Source organism: Panicum virgatum, chromosome 3N (assembly GCF_016808335.1).
Source record: "Panicum virgatum strain AP13 chromosome 3N, P.virgatum_v5, whole genome shotgun sequence".
Lineage (NCBI taxonomy): Eukaryota > Viridiplantae > Streptophyta > Magnoliopsida > Poales > Poaceae > Panicum > Panicum virgatum.
In genome coordinates, this window is record NC_053147.1 from 24792335 (window position 1) to 24804912 (window position 12578).

The following is a 12578-nucleotide window of genomic DNA, read 5'->3' on the forward strand; positions in this document are numbered from 1 at the left end:
AGTTTTGCAAATTGCCTTTATTTAGTACCCCTAATTATTGGTCAAATTTTTTGTGCTACTCATGCTACAACAAACCAAACAGGGCCAAAATTTTCAAACTTTTCAAATTTTCCATCACATCTCCATCACATCGAAACATTAAATATAACAAATGATTCATGCATGGAGTACTAAATGTAGGTAAATAAAAAAACTAATTGAATAGTTTTGATGTACGTTGCGAGACGAATTTTTTGAGACTAGTTAGGTCATGGTAGGACAATATTTATCACAAACAAACGAAAAGTGCTACAGTGTGCTACAGTGTGCGATGTGACATTTTCTCTCAAAATTTTGTGGATCTAAACACACCCCTAGCTTTCTTCAGGTTCGGCGAACGGCGCCCGGATCTGCCGCCTAATCATTGCAGCTAGCTAGGATCGTTGCTAGTGGACTCCATATATCCCGGGCACTGCCAAGCGCCAAACCCCTCGCTCGATCGATCGTTTCGCGACATGACATGCGACGGGCGAGCGCTCGATCGTCTTCTTCCTCGGTTCTGCAATATGCGTGCGAAACAGACACGTCCAGTCCGATAGATCGCCCAACGTCGAGGCACATCTGCTCGGATGACGTATCAGTGACGTTTTCGTGACTGTGCTTGTCTCTCATGCGCAAGGATGATGTACAGCTCTGAACAAGTACTTGTACCAGTGGGCTTGGGACCCGTAATACTGGTTTCACGGGTGACCGTAGCGAAGAAAACTCATGGTCGATTTCTGGACTCACCCACGTGACTCCAGTCCCCAGCCCTCCTCTCTCTCTCAGTTTCTCCTCTCTTTTCTCGTTCTTCCCCAGATCCGCCCCCAGGGCGAGCGGCCCGACGCCGGGCTCCGATCTCAAGGGAGCAATGCGGCAGGGAGGTGCGGCGGCGACGACCGGCACCCCTGCGGCGCTGGGAGCTCCGCCCCCCAGCGAGCCTTCTCTTCTCTAGATCCAGCGAGCGCTGGGGCCGGCGGCGCTGGGGGAGCTCCGCCCCCGGCGAGCGGCTCGGCGTTGGCTCTGGGGAGCTCCGCCCCCTAGGGCGAGCGGCGGTGGCGCTGGGAAGCGGCACGGCGGGGAGGCGCCGCGAGCCGGCGACTACGGTGGCGGGGAGGATGCGCCGCCGCCGGTTTTTTTTCATACAAATTTTTTTAAAAAAATATTAGCCGAGTTTTTTTTATTTGGATGTACATTTTTTGTTTCTTCCATTTGATAAATTTTTCTGTCAAATTTTTTCTCGTAATTTTTTTTTATCTCACCAATTTGTTTCTTGAAAATTTTTCTACCCACCAAATTTTCACTTGAAAATTTTTTTGACTCATAAAAAATGTCTGAATTTATTTTTCTCAGAAAACGACAAAAAAATTTCTAAAAACAGAAAAAAAATATTGTCGGAAAATCGACCGTACGGCCGCCTCCCGTACGGTTGACTGTAAATTAGCGTGGCCCCTTGGGACCCAACTTGCACAATTCTCGTTTCGATTTTCTCACAACGAGGACCGAGAGAAAATGGAAAAGGAAAAAGTCTGATTTATACTCTTGAATTATTGCAAAAGTTTGATTTTTAATCTTAAACTACAAAACCGAATATGATAAGACATTCAACTATCGAAACTGGGTAAATTTGGCCCTTAGAGTGGTTCTGAATGTGGTTTTGTATTTTTAAGAAAAAATTTAAAAAATCTAATGAGATCTATAAAATCAAAACTAAATTATTTTAAAAAAGAAAATTATGAAACTAGTATTAAAATTTTTCTAAAAATGTAATCTATCCATTATTGCTCTATTTGAATCTTATTTATTCAAAAATAATAGGCATAACTACAAGCAACTAAATACTAAAAACATAAAAAATTAATTCAAATAAATGACAATTATAGTGCCAATAGATACGTTACATTTTTAGAAAAATTTTGATACCCATTTTGTATTTTTTATTTAAAAAGAATTACTTATGAATTTTTTAGTTTAAATTTGATTTTAATTTTCATAAAATGAAAAACCACCTTCAAAACCACCTAAAGGGCCAAATTTGCCCGATTTCGATAGTTGGATGGTCTATCTTATCCGGTTTTGTAGCTTAAGGTTAAAAATTGAACTTTTTCGACAGTTCAAGGGTGGAAACTAGATATTCCCAAACGGAAATGGCACAACTGGCACCGTACCATATTGCACCCCGATTTTAAAATCTTTGATTATACATAAAAAAATATCCGGGGAGATATCCAAATTTAGTAGTAGTATCAACTAAAATTTAGCATATCTGTAGTAGCATTTCATCAATTCCAATTATAGGTTGTTTTCTATATACATAACATCTACTATACGCACCGAGATATACGGTATGTCTAGATAGTAGATACATAGAAAATATTGTGTGTTTAGAAAATTCAAAACAACCTATAGTTTGGAATGAAGGAAGTAATTAATGTGTTGGTATATCTGTCAAGGAGAGTAAGAAATGATTATATATATATTGGGTCACTCTTAATTGAGTTTGATTCCCATTTAATTTGAGCAGGATTTTTTATGATGTTTCAAATAAGCAAAGAAGAGAGAGAATTAAATAAGCAAAGAAGAGAGAGATATCAAATTTAGTAGTAGTAGTATCAACTAAAATTTAGCATATATATAGTAGCATTTCATTCATTCTAAATTATTGGTTGTTTTTCTAGATAGCATTTATTATGCGCCGAGATATATGGTATGTCTAGATACATAGAAAATATTATGTTTTTAGAATTTTAGAAAATTCTAAATAACCTATTTGGAACTAAGGAAGTAATTAATGTGTTGGTATATATGTCAAGGAGAGTAAGAAATGAATATATATATATATATATATATATATATATATATATATATATATATATATTAGGTCACTCTTAATTGAGTTTGATTCCCATTTAATAGGTGCAAGATTTTTTTTTATGATGTTTCAAATAAGCAAAGAAGAGAGAGAATTAAGTAAGCAAAGAAGAGAGAGATATCAAATTTAGTAGTAGTGTCAACTAAAATTTAGCATATATACAGGAGCATTTCACTCATTCTAAATTATTGGCTGTTTTTCTAGATATATGGCATTTACTATGCACCAAGGTATACAGTATGTCTAGATACATAGAAAATATTATGTATTTAGAAAATTCAAAATAACCTATTTGGAACTAAGGAAGTAATTAATGTGTTGGTATATCTGTCAAGGAGAGTAAGAAATGATTATATATTAGGTCATTCTTAATTGAGTTTGATTCCTATTAAATAGGAGCATAATTTTTTTATAGTGTTTCAAATAAGCAAAGAAGAGATAGAATTAAGTAAGCAAAGAAGAGAAAGATATCAAATTTAGTAGTAGTAGTATCAACTAAAATTTAGCATATATATATATATATATATATATATATATATATATATATATATATATATATATATATATATATATAGTAGCATTTCATTCATTCTAAATTATTGGTTGTTTTTCTAGATATATAGCATTTACTATGCACTGAGATATATGGTATGTCTGGATACATAGAAAATATTATGTATTTAGAAAATTCAAAATAGCCTATTTGGAACTAAGGAAGTAATTAATGTGTTGGTATATCTGTCAAGGAGAGTAAGAAATGATTATACATATTATGTCACTCTTAATTAAGTTTGATTCCCATTTAATAGGAGCAAGGATTTTTTATGATGTTTCAAATAAGCAAAGAAGAGAGAGAATTAAGTAGGCTATCCAAATAAAACCAGCTGTATACGGTTTCAGCTCTTGACGAGTCATAGAATTAAACCCATGGAACCTATGAGCAACAAATAAAATGAAATACTCAGGAGTAATGTATTTGAGAAAGAGTTTCAACTATGTTTTTTTGTTGATGTGATGGACACTCTTTAGAGTAACAAAACGAATCCTTCCATTGAGATTATCCGCCTAGTACCAATAATAGCAGGTCTCATGCGTAGGGATAAACTGCATCGTATTGCATCCATATTTTGAAATCCTTGGTAGATACCACAAATTTAAAATATATCCAGGGGATCGTATTGCATCTCGTGGTGACTTATTTAATTAAATTTTGTGGAGATCTATGAATAACAAAACGGAATACTCATGGAGGTGTTGCTTTGGTGAACGAGTTTCAACCATGATTTCATTTGTAGGCAAAAATGTTCATCAACAACGAGATGTCCGTGATTTCATCAACTTTAAGATGTGTTGGTCGTCTCTCGAAGCTACTCCTGGGGTTAGGTTCATGTATTCAAAGTAGTGAGTGCGTATTTCACAAAAAGTTGTTTTAAACTTTCAAAGTTATAAAATTATTAAGAGTTAAATACACCCGCGGCCCTCAAACTTGTCCCGAGTTGTCACTTTGGTCCATGAACTCGTAAAATCGAAATCTGGCACCCTGAACTTGTTAAGTTGTGCCACTTAGGTCCATACCCCTTGACGTGGCGCCACATGGCATGAATATATGCAAAAAGGCCCCTCCAAATTTGCCTTCTTCTCCTCTCCTGCCCCTACGACCTCCCGGCGCTGGCGGCCGCTCGCCTCCACCAGGTCCGCCACCTCGATGGCCCAGACCGCCTTGAGAGTGAGCAGCTCGGGGTCCCCGAGCCCCGTCCCGACCAGTGCCACCCTCCTAGGCTCGCCGCCGCCGCCCTCCCCCTCGGCACCCTCGCCATGTAAGCCCTCAGCGCATCCAGGAGCCTGTGCAGCTCTGGCAGCGGAGGACGACGACAACGCGGGCTTGGAGGAGCCGTCGGCGGCTTCGGACTGGGTGCCGCGGAGGTAGCACGAGGAGGAGTTGGCCTCGTTGAAGGGCGAGGCGGCGGAGGCACGGACGGCGGTGCCGGCGCAGGGCTTCGCATTCGCGGCAGCGACGGTGAGGGAGGAGATGGAGACGGGCGTGGAAACTGAGGCCGGCTGCGGCGTAGGACCAGGCGTCATGGCGGTAGCGCGAGGAGGAGGTGGCCTCGGTGAAGGGCGGGGCAGCGGAGGCATGGACGGCGGCGCCGGTGTGGGTCTCGCGTTAGCGGTGGCGGCAGCGTGGAAGGAGATGGAGGTGGGCGCAGAAACAGAGGCCGGCCACAGTTGGAAGCTGGGCGCGCGGACGGCGAGAGCCATGGCGACGCGGCTAGGCGGGGGGCTCGGGGAGCGGGTGGCTGGCCGCCGTTGGTTGGTGCGGGCTTTATAGGAGATGCTGCGGACGGGATCTCGTGCCGGACCTGGACATCCGCCAGGAGCACCGCCGCTCCCATCGTCTGCCCTGCTGCTGCGCTGCCGCGCGAGGCAGAGGGCGGGGCCGTGCCCTGCCGCCCCGACCAGAGGCGCATGGAGGCGGCCGGCCACCGGGCCTGACAACGCGTAGGTGGAGGCGGGCGGCCGCCGGAGTTGGGAGGCCGCCGGGACTGGGGAGGATAAGATGGCTAATTTGGAGGGGCTTTTTTTGCATATATTCATATCATGTGGCGCCACGTCAAGGGGTATGGACCTAAATGACACAACTTAACAAGTTCAGGGTGCCAGATTTCGATTTTACGAGTTCGTGGACCTAAGTGGCACTTCAAGACAAGTTCGAGGGCCGCGGGTGTATTTAACTCAATTATTAATTAAAATATTTTCATGGTTGACACTTAATATTTGGAATAGTTTATTTTAGATATTGTCCTTATAAAATCTATAAGTGATGTGGACAATATTGAAGACAAGGGCTATATATCTGCCTATCTCTCAAACTTTTGTTGATGCCCTCGTCACCTTGTGTGGGTGGTGGATTTTCAACTACTCATAAACCTATTTACATCTTGTTAGCTCATCGTGGACATTATTACAACTTGTCTTTTCTTTTTCTTTCTTTCTTTTTTAAAATACATTGTGGGCTACATCTACCGCTCCTATCTGGAACCGATTCCATCGAGAGGCTCTGATAAGCCTGAGTGGAATTTAGGCAGGATCTGGGCCATATTGCCGAAGGCAAAAGAATCTATCAGAAAAACACAGACTTTGCTGAGTTAGGCGTAGCCTAGGGGCCCTAGACTTAGTATAATGTCCTGGGCTACCTCTGACTATATATTCCCAAACTGAAAAACATATAAAACCACAGAGAAGCCTTTCTCAGTGTGTGTACCAGACTACCAGGCACTACTAGAAAACACGCCAAAAGTCGGGGTGGATGGAACCTAGGCATGCAAAAGTTACCACCCGGTACCAATGGAGAGCCTTAGGTATCGGTTGGTGTTACCAACCAGTACTTTAGGCTCATTCATATGTTACTTCAAAAGAAAAATATCTATCTTCTCCTCAAAAGTAATGTGTAGGTGAGATGGTAAGAAAAATACACGCGAGGCAACAGATTCTGAGTTCGAATCTAAGGCACCGGTTATTTTAACCGGTGCTCATGACCGTGATTTTTTGTCTCGGTTTCCAGGTACCGGTTCAAAAACCGAACCGGTACCTAAGCCCCTTCCTAACAGGTGACTTTGGACCTTTTTACAGTAGTGATGGCATAAAAAGGATGAACGGGAACGGTTTCATTCCCAGCAGATAGTAGAATAATGCAAAATGGAACAAGTTTTTTTTTCAGTGCTTTCATGTCACGATATGCCTGAATAAGACTGCATTATATTTTCTCAGAGAGCGCACGCATGCACACACACACGGTCACCAACTCTACAGTCTACACATGGGTGCAAGAGGACACCGGATCGGAGGAGGGCAGATCTTAGCCACATGTCTAATCGCGCATTATTATGATGATGTTCGCCGGTATCTTTTCCATTCCCTCCCGTCTAATCTATCGGCATAGCCTTTCGGAAATTCGGATCCAAAGCGAAGCTCCAGCCTGCTGCTCTCGGCTCAGTGCTCTCTCCAGTAGTCTCCACCAGAGCTAGGCCGGCTTCCCTTCTTGTGTGGGAGCCCGGCCTGGAGCTAGGGTGGCCGCCCGGCTCACCACTGGCATCACGATGAGCTCGTCTGCCACAAGTCCAAAATGGACTCCGTGGATCATGCGTAGCCGTGCAGATTTGTATAAAATACGTGGTGCGCGACACCGTAAAAAGACGATCAGGAGTGCGTAATGGAATTGAAGATGCGTGTCCCTGGATTTGAGACACGGGGTACACGCAGAGGGTTGTCACGACTCACGAGAGGCGAGGTGATTTCTGTCATGTCGTTTTTTGCTATGCATCGGACACAGACAGCCACTGATGGGGACGGTGGTCACTCCAATTATTCGACAAGCTTAACGACACGAGCGGCACATGTTAACTACATTCGGGAAATGTTAATTCTTGAGGGTGGCCGGTCCCACATGCCATATATATGTAGCTAGTACAGTCGAGAATTTTGGCAAAATGCTTTCGTTTTCTCCAGTGGCGAGCCATGCGTGTGCAGTGGAATTTTGCGGAGAATTTTCTATCATTTGGAGAACTTGTTTTCTGAAGACTATAGAAGACTGGTATGAGTTCATGATTCATCAACATGGACAGCATGCCGATTGCTGACTGCTGACGGAAGAATCAAGGACCCTGGAGTACACATGGTCTGGTGATGACGTCGACAACACATCGATCTAACGGACACACATGACGCCCTCGCACCTCATTTTCAACGTCCTCGACACCTTCACGCGTAAGCAGCACCTCACACACGGCAGCAGGCTCCTCTAATCCTCTTTTCTGATATGCCATGAGTACATACTCTGTTTTTTTTTTGGGTCAAAAACGAACGAGCACATTGATTTCATCAACGGTTGGCCCAGCTGTTCAATTCAAAGAACCAAGTTATTGCCATACCGCTGTTGCGATGAGTTCATTCTTGGTTGTGCATAAAACAACGACCAATATGCTGCTACATTTTTAGTCCTGGACTTCATCAAGGCCATGTTTAGTTCTAAATTTTTTTCAAGATTTCCTGTCACATTGAATTTTTGGACGCATGCATGAAGTATTAAATGTAGTTGAAAAAATAACTAATTGCACAGTTTAACTGTAAACGATGAGATGAGTCTTTTGAGCCTAATTAGTCAATGATTGGACACTAATTATTAAATAAAAACGAAAACGCTACAGTTCCAAAACCCAAAAATTTTGGGGGACTAAACGGCCCCCAAGTATAGTTACAGGTAGCACATTTGTCTTTTCTTAAAACAAAATAAGTTTGCACAATTCTTGGCTAGGAAATGATGAGCAGAGCTGAAAGTGGGAAACACTCATCAGTCATCACCCAGCACAGAACCAACCAGCAAACGCAAGTAGTAAATGGAGCCGTCCCGTCCAGTCCAAGAGACAACCGGCGAACGTTGTTGCAGCCCATAGAGATTTTACAGTTACAGCAAAAAGCCAAAAACGAGGGAAGAAATGGCAGGGAAGCCGAAGGTTAGGCCGCCTGGGACAGCGACGGGTCTCCGGCGCTATAAAAGTGGCACGCGGCTCCCCCTCGCAACCCCCGCTCTCTCGCCCAAAATCCTCTCGCGTCAGATCATCCGAGGGTGAGCCGGAGCCCAACGCGGCCGGAGCGGCAGGCATCGACAGCTAGCACAGTAATTCCTGCGGCGCGTCGCGCAGCTGCCCGCCAACGAACCCCCCAGGCCAGCTCGCTATTTCACCTGCCCCGCTCCGATCCGCAACAGGGCTGGGCACTTGGGCCGCGCCACGCCTTCCATTCCACCTCTCTCTCGGCCTCGGCACTCGGCCGCGAGCGTGCCTGGGGGTTTTGGTGTGGAGAGAGCGGCGCCGGGAGGGGATGGTGCCGGGCGGCGAGCATGCGGAGGACGCCATCGTGGCGGACGCCGGCAACGGCAAGGGCGGGGAGGCGCTGCGCGCGATGGGCGTGGCCGGCGACGACGCCGAGCAGCAGCAGCAGCAGCAGCGCGACGGCGGGTTCAGCATGAAGAGCCTGCTGTGGCACGGCGGCTCCGTCTGGGACGCCTGGTTCAGCTGCGCCTCCAACCAGGTACGTAGCTGCTGGCTGCTGCCATTCGATGCCATGGATGCAAGGTCGGTCGGTCACCGGTGCGTTGTGTGTTGCTGGCTGGCAGGTGGCGCAGGTGCTGCTGACGCTGCCCTACTCCTTCTCGCAGCTGGGCATGGTCTCCGGCGTGCTGCTCCAGATCTTCTACGGCCTCATGGGCAGCTGGACCGCCTACCTCATCAGCGTCCTCTACGTCGAGTACCGCGCCCGCAAGGAGAAGGAAGGCGTCAGCTTCAAGAACCACGTCATCCAGGTCCGTCCCTTGGTTCGTGTCGGTGTCGCGTGTCGGTTACCAGCTTACCCTCTCCGATCCCTCGCCGCACCCCCCGGCCGCGCCGCGCGCGCTCCCCTCGCTCCTCCGCAACTGTTTCCAGTTCCGTTTCCTCGCCGGCCAGCTTCCCCGGGAGGACACGGTTTCTGTGCCGCACTCATCATGCTGCTTTTCCTCGGCCGGGGGGCATGGGAATTGGATCCGCTGGCCACGGTCGGTCACGCCCGCCGTGTGCCATCGATCGATCGATGCGCGCTGGAATTTCGGGGAGCGGGTGCTGAGTAGTGTAGCGTTGCTTTGCTTGCTTGCCCTGTGGTAAGGCGCTTTGCTATGCTAGCTGTGTGCCGCCTGCCGACCTCGCTCGCCGGCCATTTCCTTCCTGAACACGGCAAAACGACGACGCCACCGGCACGCACCTGTTTGTTTTACTTGCTCCAGTACATGCACGCATCAAAACTGAACAAAAAAATTGATTTTTTTGCCTCACCTGGCCGTTGTTGGCCAGTGGTTCGAGGTCCTGGACGGGCTCCTGGGCCGGTACTGGAAGGCCGCCGGGCTCGCGTTCAACTGCACGTTCCTGCTCTTCGGCTCGGTCATCCAGCTGATCGCCTGCGCAAGGTCAGTCAGATTCCTCGTCGTTCCTTGCCACAGTGCTACGTGCATACTGGCGATGCCGTTGCCGTAGCAAAGCTGCGTGGATCTGGCGGCCATGAACTGATGAGCTCGTGGCATGGCATTGGCACGCGCCAGCAACATCTACTACATCAACGACCGGCTGGACAAGCGGACGTGGACGTACATCTTCGGCGCGTGCTGCGCCACCACCGTCTTCATCCCCTCCTTCCACAACTACCGCGTCTGGTCCTTCCTCGGCCTCGGCATGACCACCTACACCGCCTGGTACCTCACCATCGCCGCCGCCGTCCACGGCCAGGTGAGCCCCTGCGCCAGTCGTTCGCTCTGGGTCTGGTTTGCCAGCGCGGTCGCGGTGAGCTAGCTAGCTTGCTAACAGTGACCGTCCTGCGCATGCCGGCGCGCCGCGCAGGTCGACGGCGTCGCGTACTCGAGCCCGAACAAGCTCGTGCTCTACTTCACCGGCGCCACCAACATCCTCTACACTTTCGGCGGCCACGCGGTCACTGTGTGAGTACTTGAACTACTCTGCTATCTGTAATTACTCCCTCCGTCTCAAAATAATTACACATTTGCGATTCAAAATTTTTCCCATTATAATGTGTCAATATAGCCCCATAGAGGCTAGCTGTCCGCTCAGCATCTACCAACGTCACATTGGAGGGAGCAAACCAAATAAAAAAATTACCATAGATGGAAAAAGGTGAGCAACTTGGAAAGATTTGGACCACTCGTTTGTTAGAACTGTAGTGATCTGTAAGCTTAAATAGTAAACTCATTAAATGATCCACAGTAAAATAATTAATTAAGAAATGAAAAAGATAAGAAGAACGGAATGTTTCCATCCTGTTTCACCCTGATCGGGGGTGAACCAACCTAAGGGGTGTCGGTTCCCCGGTGGGCAACGGGTCTATATATACAAGGGGGTTGAAACCCCGTTTAACTAGCCCGATCGACTGTCCATTGCCACCACCGGGGTAACGCCACTTACATGCCCAAAATTCAAATACAGAGGCTAAGAACAGTGGAGAAGAAATTGAGATGAGAGGTCCTAGTGACCAAGGTACGCATCTCATGTTATTTTGTGGTTCTAGTTTGAGCTAATGATCCTAGAATCTAACATCGTTTACTCACAAATACGGATAGAGACTCTGTCCAGCGGCAGGCAACCTGTCTTCACTGCACACCTTCACTGCACACCTGTGTTGCCAACGGTGGTACTGTCAGTGACGTTAGCTTCACTTTTTAGGGGTAAAAATGTAATTTTACAGCTACAGTAACTTACACATTTGAATGCTAGACGTGCTTTTATTTTGGGACGGAGGGAGTATGCGGCAGCCGAAATTGTAATCTGTCAATGACAAGCGCGCCCAGCATCGAAGCCAGAACATTTGGAGGATTCTCGGTCTTCCATCTGAGCACCGGTGTTTGCTGACATTTCAACACTCACGGCAGCTATTGCCTAGTGCTGGGATAATCAGTACATCTACATACATGGTGGAGTAGTAGTAGAAAGAAAAGACATGTTTGTAGATGAGTCAAACCAGATCACACAAGGAGTAGGAAACAATTCACCATGGTGGAAGGCAGCAGCTTTGTTACTGTATCTTCTAACCATTGGGCAGACAGAAATGCAGCACGGCCACTAGCTCTGGTGATCAGCCCCTACCGTTCCCCTACTACTGAAGGTCCATGCTAGGCGTCCACTAGACTATGCACTTCAATATTCCCAGGCAGCAATCCTTTATTCTATCCCTTTGCTCATTACGTGCGCTTAGTATAACACCTGCCATGATGATCTTTGCTGCGTGATGATTACAGCAAAACTTGCTTGACGGGTAGTCGGCGGCGACGTTTACGTGCTTTTGATCACACGCTCGCACCAGTTGTTAGGGAGTCCTTTTATCCTAAAAATCCATCTGCTTTTTTCTCTAGTGGTGAAAAGAAAAACAAAACAAAGTTCTTTGCAGAGGTTGGGGGCGACGTGGACTGGTTTCAATTCAGGTAGTGCCGAGTTCACATCAAGTGAACAAATTCCGTCCTGCTGCCCCCGTGCGGGGGTGATACCATCTACATCGGATTGAGACAATACAGTGCCTCATCGTTTCATGATTCTGGTCTACCCCTTTGTTGGCGATAACCTTTGGCATTTGGTTAGTGGAGAGGAAGTCTCAAAGGTGTGACAGTTTGATCCCAACCCAACCTTAGAAGGTGAATGCCTACCTGTCTGCCAATCTTACAGTACAGTGCCCCTGAATAATCCCTGATGACTATCACCATCCCTTGCCTGAAGCAATATAATTTCCAGACCACAATCTCTGTTGTTGCTTTCAGAGTGATACGACAGTTTCCATTAGTGTAGTAGCATGTTATCATCACTCGTAGATGTTAGGTGCTTAGTTTACTCGATAATTGCTGCTCCATTTGGCCGTATTTGTCGGCCCCCACTGCTAATCTGACTGGTGGCGCGATCGTATCTGGCTCGCTGGTCTCAATGTTGCTGTTACGGCTGGTGAGATTCTTCATGTCCCAATCTTTCAAAATATACTGACTAGGAGAAGCACCAACTTTTCCCCAGCTTGATGGCTTATCGTTCAATCAACATAAAAAGTTCGTAAATTATTTGCGCGCATGTGTGGAAAAGGGCGTCTAGTACGACGTTAATTCCAAGTACTGATT

At 46.5% G+C, this 12578-nt stretch overlaps 1 protein-coding gene across 1 annotated transcript in view; it reads left to right on the plus strand.

Annotated features, from left to right (window-relative positions):
- Nucleotides 1-8469: 8469 nt before the first annotated feature.
- LOC120665315 (auxin transporter-like protein 2) overlaps nt 8470-12578 on the plus strand; it is a 5937-nt gene continuing 1828 nt past the window's right edge. Inside the window, exons 1-5 of the mRNA XM_039944847.1 lie at nt 8470-8977; nt 9063-9248; nt 9772-9884; nt 10017-10200; nt 10312-10409. Of these exons, the coding sequence (XP_039800781.1) occupies nt 8768-8977; nt 9063-9248; nt 9772-9884; nt 10017-10200; nt 10312-10409 (791 nt within the window). The 5' untranslated portion in view covers nt 8470-8767. The remainder of the gene's footprint in view (nt 8978-9062; nt 9249-9771; nt 9885-10016; nt 10201-10311; nt 10410-12578) is intronic.